Here is a 14,187-nt window from a genome sequence, read left to right as displayed (position 1 = left end):
GGGCTGACACAGTGGGTTCCAGAATCCAGTCCTCTGCTCCTTCCTGTTTAAGACACAGATTGCCCTCCCGGCTGGAGTCAGCAGGGTGGGAGCCTCTGAAGGCGGCCCAGGCCGGACTCCGCGGGCTCCCTGGCCCCCTTGCTGCAGTCATCCTGGCTCTGGGGTTGCCAGCCTCGTGCTGCAGCATAAATCCTCAGCTTTTGTCCCTGTCTGATCTCCACCCTGGGAAGCACTATGGAAGCGCAGTTGTTTCTGGCCCGGTGTGCAGCTCCTAGGCCTGCTGCTGCCCGTCCAAGACAAACCCGTGACATGAGGGGTTCCTACCAGCAGAGAGGGGAATGCGAGCTGGGGACCCTGAGCACACCCTGCCCACCAGAGCTGGCTCTCACACATGGGGCACAAACAGCCTTCAGTTCCTGTGGGTCGAGCACACAGCCTTCTAACTACCACCCAACTGTATCTTTAGTTTTAAAGGATCTGCAGGGGAAGGACAGGAGAGCACAACAGCCCCCTGGCCTGCCCCGCCTGTTTGGGGCTTCCAAGGTCAGAGTGTGGGGGCGGGAGGGGGGAGACCTGTTCTGGGGGGGCGGAGACAGACAAGACAGAGAGGGTGCCCCTCCGGGCAGAGGTAAGCGTCGTCAAAGGTCTTTCTTCCAGACATCAATCCAGGCCTCTAAGAGAAGCAGGCCCATGAAAACATCCAAAGAACTGACCCACCAACAAGGGAGAAAGAGACATCAAATCATTTGAAAGTTTTACTGCACGATGTAACATTTTCTGCATTAAAAGGTTTCTGGTGATTTGTTTAAAAGCAGACCTCTGAGAAGACAAGTGGAAACTGCTTACATGGCGTGCTAAGGAGACGATCCCTGGGGGACAGTGGCGACATGCACCCCCTTCAGGCTCGCACGGTGGAGACAGTGGGCATCTGGGGTGCTTGCTCTCAGGGCCTGGCTGGCTGGCAGCCTATACGACGCTGAGGGCCTCTGAGTCCCCGGAGGCTCGAGACCTTGGTCTGCCAGCCGCAGCGGGCTTGTGGCTCTGCAGGTGGAGGTTTGGTGGGCTCTGTCCTTGGCAGGGAGAGGAGACAGGGGCTCCGTCAGTAGACGGAAATGGATCCTGTGAGAGGAGAGCCTGGGCGCTTTTGTCTGCAGCTACCAGGAAGTTGCTCAGGGCGATAAATAACCTTTGAGTTTCTGTTGCCCTCCTAACTCTTCTGTGCCCAGGGAACTAAGCAGATGAGGTTTAAGTCTCAGAAGCACCATTGGGGCACCTTGGGGGAAGGGGCAGTAGAATGTGTCAGGGACGAAAATAATGGGTGATGATGGAAGGGAGAGCCAGGTGGCAAGATGGATTAATAATAAATTCGACATAAAGTGGGAGTCTTTGGAGTTCAGGATATTTTCAAGGCAGGATGATTCCTTCTGCTTATCTGTCATTCTGAGGAGTCATCCTGAGTCAACTTTTTTTCCCCGTCTTCTAGTTATCCAATCCAACTCTGTTATCCAATAACCCGTGGAACCAGAGTCTTTCTGCCTCACAGGCTTTCTAAAACCTAAGGCCTCCTTGGATTCCTCTGGTAAATTCAGTAAAAATTAATTGTAATACATTTTTGCACTGTAAAATGTAACACATTTTATAATACTCTATAAAAATAAGACACAAAAAGACGCTTGATGTAATTAGTCAAAAGGGAAATGCAAATCAAACCCACCCTGAGCTACTGCTTTACACCTACTACGAAGGATAACTAGTCAGAGAAGGACAGTTACAACTGCTGCTGGGGGCGTGGAGGGACTGCAATCATCCCACGCTGCTGACTGGACTGTGAAAAGGGGCGGCCCGTTGGAAAACGGTCTGGCAGGTCCTCAAGGTGTTAAACATGCAATTACCACGTGACCCAGAGATTCCATTCCTGTAGGTATAGCCCCAAGAAATCTGAAGCTGTGTACCAATCAAATCCTGTACACGCGTGTTCACAGCAGCATTATTCAAAAGAGCCCCAATGGGAAACAACACAAGCGTCTGCCAGCTGAGGCAGACAAATGTGGTTCTGTCCACGCAATGGAATACTCTTTAGTCATAAAAAGGCACGGAGGGACCTTCCCGGTGGCCCAGTGGCCAAGACTGTGCGCCCAAGGGAGGAGGCCTGGGTAAGATCCCTGGTCAGGGAATTCAATCCCTCCTGCCACAACTAAATTTCCCTAAGACTTGGCGCAGCCAGATAAGTAAATAAAAGTAAACATTTGTTAAAAACCTAAGAAAGGCATGAAGTACAGACGCGACGTAGGTGGTTTGGAAGACATCATACTGGGTGAAAGCCAGACACCAGAGGTCATACGTATACTGTAAGAGTCCATTCACCTTACACGTCCAGAATAGGAAAATCCAGAGAGCAGATCTGTACGTACCTAGAGTGAGGGGTTAATGGGGAGAGACTGCAGATTGAGCACAGGGTTTGTTTTGGGGGTGATGAAAATCTTCTGAAATTAGGCAGTGGGGATGGTTATCCATCCTGTGACTAGACTAAAAACCAATGAACTGCACGCTTCTTCAAAAATAAAGCTGGACTTCCCCAGTGGTCCAGTGTTGGGAATCTGCTTGCCGACGCAGGGGCCGTGGGTTCCATCCCGGGGAAGGGAAGCTCCCACACGCCGCAGGGCAGCTGACCCTGTGCTCCGCAACGCGAGCGAGCCACGCGCAGCAAGGAGACCCAACACAACGAAGAACAAACAGACAGGACTGAGCAACAGCACACGGAACCTCTCATTTTCAAAAGTCTTATTTGTTTTAACCCGCCACCTGCACATCCCATCATCCATCCTTCCAATGGTCTCTCTGCACGGAAATCTGCTTGGGATGACAACGTTCACCCAATACTAATGGTAGTTAATTTAAGGTGGTAGAATTGGAAAATCTTTATATTTTTCTGCATTACTTAAGTTCTTTATAATGAAAAAGAACACCATTTTTCCCACCAGAAAAACTGGTTATTTTTTTTAAAACCGTTAAGTACAGCAATGAAAAGGCAAGCCCCCCAAGGCAAGTGTGTAAGGGAGAGCCCCTCAGGCGACACACACTGACTGCCTTGCCAATCAGACTTTTATGTTGATTCTGTGGTTGCCTCACAGAAGCCAGGATCCACCCCTACCTCCTTTAAACACACCAGAAGCCAACAGAATCCAAAAATGTCTCTATCTGTATCTGACCCCAGCTGTCAGCACCCCCTGCAGTCCCCAGCTCTGTCCTCCGAAACTCACAGTCACTGCACCCGGCTTTCCTCACTGGCGCAGGCGGAGTGGGAAAGGGCAGGTCTTTTTCTCTTCGGTTTCGAACGCTACAATTCTTCTGCTCTTACATGTATATATAGTTTCTTTCTGCCCTCAGGCCATCTACTCTTTCTGCTACTGCCGAGCACTGTCATAAACACTTGTATTCCTCTGACATCCAGGCAACCAAAAGCCTGCCCTAAATGTGTCACGGTTCCTGTACTTGACAGCCTCACTTGGTGGTGGGTAAACAGAGTCTTTATTAGTTCCTGTCCCTGGTTTCACAGTACAGAGCGGGGTGTATGCTCCATGGTGCCTTGTAATTAGCCCAAAGCAGCAGCTTTTCCAAAGCCTCACTTTGTAACCTGCCACTACTGAGGACGTGTATAAATATTAGATGCAAAAGGCACCATTAAAATAACATTAAGTTTCTGGCTGAAGCGCTTGACAGCTGTGAGATCTGAAGCTGAGATCAGGCAGCCACCTTGGTGCTTTATCCTTCTGGGTGCTTATCTGTAAGCGTTTTCTGAGTTCCAGGAACGTTGGGCCTACCTGAGACTGTCTGGCGGGTGTGGAGATGAGGCAGAAGGCCTCCTCTGACAGTGAGGCTATTTTTTTCTGGGTCTTCACACATTAGGCATGTGTGTAAACTTTGATCTATGTAGTGGGAAGTGGTCTGTCTGACCTCACCCTTCTTGCAGGAAGACTGACTTTCAGGGGTAACCATGTGAGCCCTGGTCCTGGGTGGGAGGCTGTGGAGGACTGGAGAGGGGAGACTAGGGCCGGGGAACAGTGCTGGCCACCCCGGGCACAGGGGACACGCACCGTCCAAGCCCCCAGGAGCTGCAAGGCCCCACCTCTCATATAAACACATGTTTGGGAAATATTCCAGGCAAAGCCAAACAACTACTCTCTCTGGTTAACAAAGATGAGAAGCATCTTTGTACCTGTGTCGTACATGGGATAGGCTTTATTTCATTTGCTACATAAAGTGTTTCTACCTCTCAGTATAAAAACAGCACTTAGCAACTTCTCTAGAAATAGCACTTCGACACTCCCCTGGTGGTCCAGCGGTTAAAAGTCCTCCTGCCCAAAGGAATCCATAAACATGAAAAGACAACCTTCAGAATGGGAGAAAATAACTGCAAATGAAGCAATGGACAAAGGATTAAGCTCCAAAATATAAAGCAGCTCACGTAGCTCAATATCAGAAAACAGACAAGCCGATCAAAAAATGGGCAGAAGACCTAAGCAGACATTCCTCCAAAGAAGACATACAGATGGCTAACAAACACATGAAAAAATGCTCAACATCATTTATTACTAGAGAACGTAAATCAAAACTAAAATGAGGTATCACCTCACACCAGTGAGAATGGCCACCATCAAAAAATCTGCACAGTAAATGCTGGAGAGGGTGTGAAGAAAAGGGAACCCTCTTGCCAACTGTTGGTAGGAATGCAAACTGATATAGTCACTATGCAGAACAGTATGGAGATTCCTTAAAAAATTAGGGACCCCTAATTTTCTACCCCTAATATGGTAGAAAAAAACTACCATATGACCCAGCAATCCCACTACTAGTATCAGTTCAGTTCAGTTCAGTCACTCAGTTGTGTCCGACTCTTTGCAACCCAATGAACTGCAGCACGCCAGGCCTCCCTGTCCATCACCATCTCCCAGAGTTTACCCAAACTCATGTCCATTGAGATGGTGAGCATTCCAAGCATCTGATCGTCTGTGGTCCCCTTCTCCTCCTGCCCTCAATCTTTCGCAGCATCAGGGTCTTTTCTAATGAGTCAGCTCTTCGCATCAGGTGGCCAAAGTATTGTAGTTTCAGCTTCAGCATCAGTCCTTCCAATGAACTCCTTTAGGATGGACTGGTTGGATCTCCTTGCAGTCCAAGGGACTCTCAAGAGTCTTCTCCAACACCACAGTTCAAAAGCAGCAATTCTTCGGTGCTCGGCTTTCTTCACAGTCCAACTCTCACATCCATACATGACCACTGGAAAAACCATAGCCTTGACTAGACGGACCTTTGTTGGAAAAGTAATGTCTCTGCTTTTCAATATGCTGTCTAGGTTGGTCATAACTTTCCTTCCAAGGAGTAAGCGTCTTTTAATTTCATGGTTGCAGTCACCATCTGCAGTGATTTGGGGACCCAAAAAATAAATTCAGCCACTGTTTCTACTGTTTCCCCATCTATTTGCCATGAAGTGATGGGACCGGATGCCAGAATCTTTGTTTTCTGAATGTTAAGCTTTAAGCCAACTTTTTCCACTCTCCTCTTTCACCTTCATCAAGAGGCTGTTTAGTCCTTCTTCACTTCCTGCCATAAAGGTGGTGTCATCTGCATGTCTGAGGTTATTGATATTTCTCCCAGCAATCTTGATTCCAGTTTGTGCTTCTTCCAGCCCAGCGTTTCTCATGACGTACTCTGCATATAAGTTAAATAAGCAGGGTGACAATATACAGCCTTGACGGACTCCTTTTCCTATTTGGAACCAGTCTGTTGTTCCATGTCCAGTTCTAACTGTTGCTTCCTGACCTGCATACAGATTTCTCAAGAGGCAGGTCAGGTGGGCTGGTATTCCCATCTTTCTAAGAATTTTCCACAGTTTATTGTGATCCACACAGTCAAAGGCTTTAGCATAGTCAATAAAGCAGAAATAGATGTTTTTCTGGAACTCTCTTGTTTTTTCGAAGATCCAGCGGATGTTGGCAATTTGACCTCTGGTTCCTCTGCCTTTTCTGAAACCAGCTTGAACATCTAGAAGTTCACAGTTCATGTATTATGGAAGCCTGGCTTGGCGAATTTTGAGCATTACTTTACTAGCTTGTGAGATGAGTGCAATTGTGCAGTAAGAACTAAAAAGCCTCTTGATGAAAGTGAAAGAGGAGAATGAAAAAGTTGGCTTAAAGCTCAATATTCAGAAAATGAAGATCATGGCATCTGGTCCCATCACTTCACGGGAAATAGATGGAGAAACAGTGGAAACAGTGTCAGACTTTATTTTGGGGGGCTCCAAAATCACTGCAGATGGTGATTGCAGCCATGAAATTAAAAGATGCTTATTCTTTGGAAGGAAAGTTATGACCAACCTAGACAGCATATTGAAAAGCGGAGACATTAGTTTTCCAACAAAGGTCCGTCTAGTCAAGGTTATGGTTTTTCCAGTGGTCATGTACGGATGTGAGAGTTGGATTGTGAAGAAAGTTGAGCGCCGAAGAATTGATGCTTTTGAACTGTGGTGTTGGAGAAGACTCTTGAGAGTCTCTTGGACTGCAAGGAGATCCAACCAGTTCATTCTAAAGGAGATCAGTTCTGGGTGTTCTTTGGAAGAAATAATGCTAAAGCTGAAACTCCAGTACTTTGGCCATCTCATGTGAAGAGTTGACTCATTGGAAAAGACTCTGATGCTGGGAGGGATTGGCGGCAGGAGGAGAAGGGGACGGCAGAGGATTGGATGGCTGGATGGCATCAATGACTCGATGGACGTGTGTTTCAGTGAACTCCAGGAGTTGGTGATGGACAGGGAGGCCTGGCGTGCTGCGATTCATGGGGTCACAAAGAGTCGGACACGACTGAGCGACTGAACTGAACTGAACTTGAACATTCTTTGTCATTGCCTTTCTTTGGGATTTCCCTGGTGGCTCAGATGGTAAAGCGTCTGCCTACAATGTGGGAGACCCAGGTTCCATCCCTGGGTTGGGAAGATGCTCTGGAGAAGGCAATGGCAACCCACTCCAGTACTCTTGCCTGGAAAATCCCATGGATGGAGGAGCATGGTAGGCTACAGTCCATGGGGTTGCAAAGAGTCAGACACAACTGAGTGACTTCACTTTCACTTTCTTTGGGAATGACATGAAAACTGACATTTTCCAGTCCTGTGGCCACTGCTGAGTTTTCCAGATTTGCTGGCATACTGAGTGCAGCACTTTCACAGCATCATCTTTGAGGATTTAAAATAGCTCAACTGGAATTCCATCACCTCCACTAAGCTTTGTTTGTAGTGATGCTTCCTAAGGCCCACTTGACTTTACATTCCAGGATGTCTGGCTCTAGGTGAGTGATTACACCATTGTGATTATCTGGGTTGTGAAGATCCTTTTTGTATAGTTGTTCTGTGTATTCTTGTCACCTCTTCTTAATATCTTCTGCTTCTGTTAGGTCCATATGATTTCTGTCCTTTATTGAGCCCATCTATGTATGAAATGTTCCCTTGGTATCTCTAATTTTCTTGAAAAGATCTCTAGTCTTTCCCATTCTATTGTTTTCCTCTACTTCTTTGCACTGATCGCTGAGGAAGGCTTTCTTATCTCTCCTTGCTATTCTTTGAACTCTGCATTCAAATGGGTATATCTTTCCTTTTCTCCTTTGGTTTTGGCTTCTCTTCTTTTCTCAGCTATGTGTAAGGCCTCCCCAGACAGCCATTGTGCTTTTTTGCATTTCCTTTTCTTAGGAATGGTCTTGATCCCTGTCTCCTGGCACAATGTCACCAACCTCCATCCATAGTTCATCAGGCACTCTATCAGACCTAGTCACTTAAATCTAGTTCTCACTTCTACTGTATAATCACTGCTGCTGCTGCTACTAAGTCGCTTCAGTCGTGTTCGACTCTGTGCGAACCCACAGACAGCAGCCCACCAGGCTCCCCTGTCCCTGGGATTCTCCAGGCAAGAACACTGGAGTGGGTTGCCATTTCCTCCTCCAATGCATGAAAGTGAAAAGTGAAAGTGAAGTCGCTCAGTCATGTCCTACTCTTAGCGACCCCATGGACTACAGCCCACCAGGGTCCTCCGTCCATGGGATTTCCTAGGCAAGAGTACTGGAGTGGGGTGCCATTGCCTTCTCCGTATAATCACTAGGGATTTGATTTAGGTCATACCTGAATGGTCTAGTGGTTTTCCCAACTTTCTTCAATTTAAGTTTGAATTTGGCAATAAGCAGTTCATGATCTGAGCCACAGTCAGCTCCCGGTCTTGTTTTTGTTGACTGTATAGAGCTTCTTCATCTTTGGCTGCAAAGAATATAATCAGATTTTGGTGTTGGCCATCTGGTGATGTCCATGTGTAGAATCTTCTCTTGTGCTGTTGGAAGAGGGTATTTGTTATGACCAGTGTGTTCTCCTGGCATAACTCTATTAGCCTTTGCCCTGCTTCATTCTGTACTCCAAGGCCAAATTTGCCAAAATTGCCTGTTACTCCAGGTGTTTCTTGACTTCCTACTTTTGCATTCTAGTCCCCTATAATGAAAAGGACATTTTGGGGGGTTGTTAGTTCTAAAAGGTCTTATAGGTCTTCATAGAACCATTCCACTTCAGCTTCTTCAGCATTACTGGTTGGGGCATAGACTTGGATTACCATGATATTGAATGGTTTGCCTTGGAAACCAACAGAGATCATTCTGTTGTTTTTGAGACTGCATCCAAGTACTGCATTTCAGACTCTTTTGTTGACCATGATCGCTACTCCATTTCTTCTGAGGGATTCCTGCCCGCAATAGTAGATGTAATGGTCATCTGAGTTAAATTCACCCATTCCAGTCCATTTTAGTTCGCTGATTTCTAGAATGTCGACGTTCACTCTTGCCATCTCCTGTTTGACCACTTCCAATTTGCCTTGATTCATGGACCTAACATTTCACGTTCCTATGCAATATTGCTCTTTACAGCATCGGACCTTGCTTCTATCACCAGTCACATACACAACTGGGTGCTGTTTTTGCTTTGGCTCCATCCCTTCATTCTTTCTGTATTATTTCTCCACTGATCTCCAGTAGCATACTGGGCACCTACCGAGCTGGGGAGTTCATCTTTCAGTGTCCTATCTTTTTGCCTTTTCGTACTGTACAACTAGTATATACTCTGAGAAGACCACAATTCTAAGAAACACATGTACCCCAATGTTCACTGCAGCACAATTTCCAACAGACGGGACACAGAAACATTGCAGATGCTAGATGTGCATTGACTGAAAGATGAATCGATTAAAGAAAGTGTGGTACACAGACACAATGGAATATTACTCAGCTATAAAAAGGAATGAATGTGAGTTAGTTCTAATAAGGTAGATAACTGTAGAGCCCATTACATACAGTGAAGTAAGTCAGAAAGAGGAAAAACATATATTGCGCATTAAGGCATGTGTGTGAAATCTAGAAAGGTGGTACTGATGAGCCTATCTGCAGGGCAGCAAAGGAGACACAGATGCATAGAGCAGACCTGTGGACACGATGAGGGAAGCAGAGGGCGGGATGATCGGACAGAACAGACTTGTGGACACAGTGAGGGAAGCAGAGGGAGGGATGATCTGGAGAATAGACCTGTGGACACGATGAGGGAAGCAGAGGGCGGGATGATCAGATGGAACAGACCTGTGGACACGACGAGGGAAGCAGAGGGCGGGATGATCGGACGGAACAGACCTGTGGACACGATGCGGGAAGCAGAGGGCGGGATGATCGGACAGAACAGCACTGAAAGACATTCATCACCACATGGAGAACAAACAGCCAGTGGGAATTTGCTGTATGACGCAAGGAGACCAAATCCGGTGCTCTAGACAACCTAGATGGGTGGGATGGGGTCGGGAGGAGGGAGGTTCAAGAGGGAGGAGACATACGTATACCTATGGCTGATTCATGCTGATGTATGGCAGAAACCAACACGACATTGTAAAGCAATTATCCCTCAATTTAAAAGAAATAGATTGAAAGAAAGAGAGCCCGCCTGCTAATGCAGGGGACACAGATTCGATCCCTGGTGTGGAAAGATCCCACATGCCGTGGGGCACCTAAGCCTGTGGGCCACAACCACTGAAAGTGTGTGCCCAGAGCCTGTGCTCCCATGAAGAGAAGCCCCCGCTCGCTGCAGCTAGAGACCCAGTACAGCCAAAAATGATAAATAATTAGCAAAAACAGTGCTGAGGACATTACCTCTAAAACCAAAGCAACAAACGAAGAAACAAAAACAACCCCCTCCCCCAAACAGCACTTAGAAGCGTTTATTACAATACTTCCATGATGAAATTCACTTAGTGTGGAGCTTCCCATAAAACCCGTATTGGGCCTGCAGGGTGGCAGGACTCCTCAAGAGGTGTGGACTTACCTGCTTGGCTGCGGACGAAGAGATGGCCTTCTTGTCCAGCAGGTCCAGCAGCTCAGCCAGGACAGAGGGTGTGACAGGACTGGCACCCCCAAAGGAGAGAAAAAAATGAGTCACTTCCCTTTGTCAGCATACGCAATCACTGTTATTCAGGATCAAAGCACGTGACTCTGCAGGTTTGAACAAGTACATCCCCACTCAGGAATGACAGGTAGAGGCCAACTGGGCCCCATGTCATTTACTATTTTGTATTTCAGGCTAGAACACGTTTTTGTGACTAGTGTTGTTTTTCTTTATTTTACTACCCAACAGTAACCACTGTTTGGCAGAAGTTGTAGCAACAGACAACTGCTCAGTTTCATTAGTCAAGAAAAGGAGGTGGTTGCAAAATTCACTAACCGTAGTGAGAAGAGAAAAAAGAAAGAAAAAAAACCAGGAATTAAATATTTTCGACTGAAAGATCAGCCTAAAAATTACTTCAAACAAAACAGCTAACCAAGCTGGTTTTTGGAGTGTTTTTGTGCACGTATAAATTCTTTTTTCACTGTAAGAGTTTTCTTCTCGGGGTGCAGTGACTGCCAGTGACACCCTCCGGTGTCCGCATGGGCACCCAAACACTCTGCTGTCTCCTGCAGGCTCTTAAGAGCTTTCTGGACACACCAGGGTCCAGAAGCCATTATACCTACACTTCCAGGAAGTGACTTATTTCCAAGGAGCCCATGTGAAGTGTCATCAATTCAGTTAGCGGTGGGGGGAGGTGAGTGCCTAGGTTAGTGGAAATACTGAATTATAGACTATTTATTTTAAAATACATGGTCTTGCTACTTTTAAACACACACAGCAACTAGCTGTCTGTCTGAGGTCACAAGGGCACCAGTTTTAAATAGACTGAAATGCCTTATAAATAGCACATTACTGTGACTGCGCAAACGAAAGCTTCTGGAGTGCTTAGCGAGACTTGACAACACCTTCTGTTTAAGTCTCAGCTCCCATCACTCGATGTTAATTTCTTTGTTATGCTCTTGGATACTTCCTGGGACTCCAGGCCAACCGAGCACAAGTTCACCAGGTCCAACTCAGGTACCATGAGACCCCACAATATCGTTCACACTAGACACAGAGACCCCCGCTGTTCTGCCAGTGTCCGCTTATTCCAAAGAAAGGAGAAGAGGAAACTCCTAGAGGATGTGCGGCTTGGAGAGAGTCTGGTATCGGGAGCAGCTGTAAACCCCCTAATCAGATCTCAGCAGGACGAGGTGGAGAGGGCTGGGAGAGCAACCGATACCTCTTCTCTAACCTCCCACCCTTACTGACAAGAAAGAAAGAATCCAGGTTGCTTTACAAATTTGGGTTTCTTGGATGTTCTACCATCCTAGTCGACATAAAGGTCAACTATTGTGTAGACCATAATAAGCACTGAGGTTGCACTAGATTTCTCGAGCCTTCAACAGAAAGGGTGCCCATTCCCACGTGAGCTGGTGATAAAGGATGTGTGGATGGCGGAGCACAGAAACAGAACAAGCATAACTTAAAATACTTTGCCTTTCATCCAATGACCTTAATTCACTATAAAATATCTCCACTGACTGGGGATTTCTCAGTCACCCTTTTATACCCACGGTCGGTCAACAGTGTCTGTTTCTTGGACTCCTTCCCCCACAAGGAGGGGAAGGCAGAGGATGCAGCTGACTGTGTCAACTCTTTCCAGCTGTGCCAGGGCTGACCTCCAGAAAGACGATGGCGAAGGTTGGGACCTGTCACCCTAATCCTCAAAGGGCCCCTCCTCAGTTACATAAATAAACCACCTGACTTGGAACATAACGGCAGAAGCACATGCTACTGAGTGGCTGCTGTCAGATCATGCTGGTTTCTGGGCCCCGAGCGTGTCTCCGCTAAAGACAACTCTACCGCGAAAGACAGAAGCCGTGTGTGCTAGTCTCCCATCCCCAGCCCAGCCCACCTATGAGGTGGAGGGGAGAGGCATTTTGAGCCTTCCAGCTTCACCCGGTCCCTTAGATCTCTTCCGGGATCACAACTCCATCTGCAGCCTGGATCCTGGAAGCAGACACCCCAACACAGCCCCAGCCCCGTGGCTCCCGTGAAATGTGCTGCCTATCGCAATCTGCAGGCTCATTTCAGGCCCAAGCCTGTGAGACACGGAGGCTCGAGGAGGAAGATGGGGAGGCCTGGACCCCCAGGCGCTGCTCAGCAGTCCTTCTGCCCATCTCGCTGATTTCCAGCACCCTGCCTGGTGTGCCCCAACCCGAGCGGCTCTTCTAGAGTCTCCTTTCTATGCTCCTCAGCAAGGACCCCCACCTCCCACATCATCAGGCCCCCAGCCGATGGAAGGCCCAGAATCTTCTAGGGTGCCCTCTGCCTCCTCTTCCACCTAGCAGCCCCTCAAGCCCATGCTCCTGATCCTGTCACTTGGCGCTCCGACAAATCCTCCTCGGATGCCAAGCTCCTGTCTCCTGCGGCTTTGATCCCATGCCTTCACGAGTGCTCAGATCTTCCCGATCTTAAACGCCTCCGAGTCATCTTGCCGTCACTCGCTTCTGCCTGGCTTCCTACCTTATTTCTTACCAGAGCATCAGTGGTTACTGTCTGCCCTCTTGAGCACATGCCATCTGGATGCCAACTCTATCCTTCTTAAAAATTCGCCTCCCCTCACTTGTTACCAAACACAACAGCTTCTCCGCACTGCGGCACCCCGCCTCTGGGCCACCTTCACCCCCTGGGAAAGCCCCTTCTCCTGGGGCCTCCACATTCTCAAGTGAGGCGTGGCCAGGGCGCATTTCTGCTTCCTCTGCCTTCACCTCCGTCTGGCAAAGGAGGAGCATGTCTGTCCCCAGGATGGTCACTGCTTTCCGGGCAAGGTCCTCCTGCCAACATGGTCAGCCACCTCGCAGGGGTCCCGTCTCCCCACACAACACAGCTAAGCCAGGCCTCAGGAAACTTCTTCCAGAAAGAGCCGGGGACCAAATATTTAAGGCTCTGTGGGACACACCGGGTCTCCGTCACGTACGCTTCTGGTTTGGTTTCTGTGAGAGATGGCAAGCACCCTCAGCTCACAGGCTGTACACAGACAGGCTCCGCCTCCTGCATCCCTTTCTTGGATGTGGCCCCGCACAGCACACTGGGACTAACCCTCCCGCTGGCATCAGTCCCTCCTCGGCTCAAAAGCCTTTGCTGGTTTCCCAGGGCCTCGGGGGCTGCTGCCTGCAGCTGACCTGCAGGTTCAGGGCCTCAGCTGGAATGAACTGGAGAGCTACACTGGCCTGATTCTACCAGGGAATGCCACATCAGGGGACCAGTAATTTCCACCTTCGTAACTAAATCAAACCTGTTATTAACGGAGTTATCGTCCAAAAGAGCTATATACTCAAAATAGCACGAGGGCCAAGTTCAACAAGCACTTTTGTGGTTGCTCAGACAGTAAAGAATCTGCCTGCAATGCAGGAGGCCATGGTTCTATTCTGGGGTTAGGACGATGCCTTGGAGAAGGGCATGGAAACCCACTCCAGTCTTCCTGCCTGGAGAATTCCACGGACAAAGGAGCCTGGTGGGCTACAGTCTATGGGGTCGCAAAGTGTCAGACATGATGGGGAAACTTTCACTTTCTTTTCAGGCTGCCCTGGTGGCTCAGATGGTGAACAATCTGCCTGTAACGCGGGAGACCTGGTTTCCATCCCAGGGTTGAGAACATCCCCTGGAGAAGGGCATGGCTACCCACTCCATATTCCTGCCTGAAAAATCCCATGGACAGAGAAGCCTGGTGGGTTACAGTCCATGGGCTCACAAAGAGTCAGACT

At 48.2% G+C, this 14,187-nt stretch overlaps 1 protein-coding gene across 3 annotated transcripts in view; it reads right to left on the bottom strand.

Moving 5' to 3' along the window:
- The window catches only part of GATB (glutamyl-tRNA amidotransferase subunit B), a 93,195-nt gene that overhangs the window by 4,289 nt on the left and 74,719 nt on the right, over positions 1–14,187 (bottom strand). For 2 of the 3 annotated variants that reach the window (XM_040251463.1, XM_040251465.1), the window contains one exon: positions 10,379–10,457. The exons of the other annotated variant lie outside the window; for it this stretch is intronic. In XM_040251463.1, the coding sequence (XP_040107397.1) occupies positions 10,379–10,457 (79 nt within the window). The remainder of the gene's footprint in view (positions 1–10,378; positions 10,458–14,187) is intronic. 3 annotated transcript variants of the gene reach the window in all.

The sequence above is a fragment of the Oryx dammah genome, unplaced genomic scaffold (genome assembly GCF_014754425.2).
Source record: "Oryx dammah isolate SB20612 unplaced genomic scaffold, SCBI_Odam_1.1 HiC_scaffold_12, whole genome shotgun sequence".
Classification (NCBI taxonomy): Eukaryota; Metazoa; Chordata; class Mammalia; order Artiodactyla; family Bovidae; genus Oryx; species Oryx dammah.
Note: the sequence above shows the minus strand (reverse complement) of the source record. Positions and strands in the feature narration are given on the sequence as shown.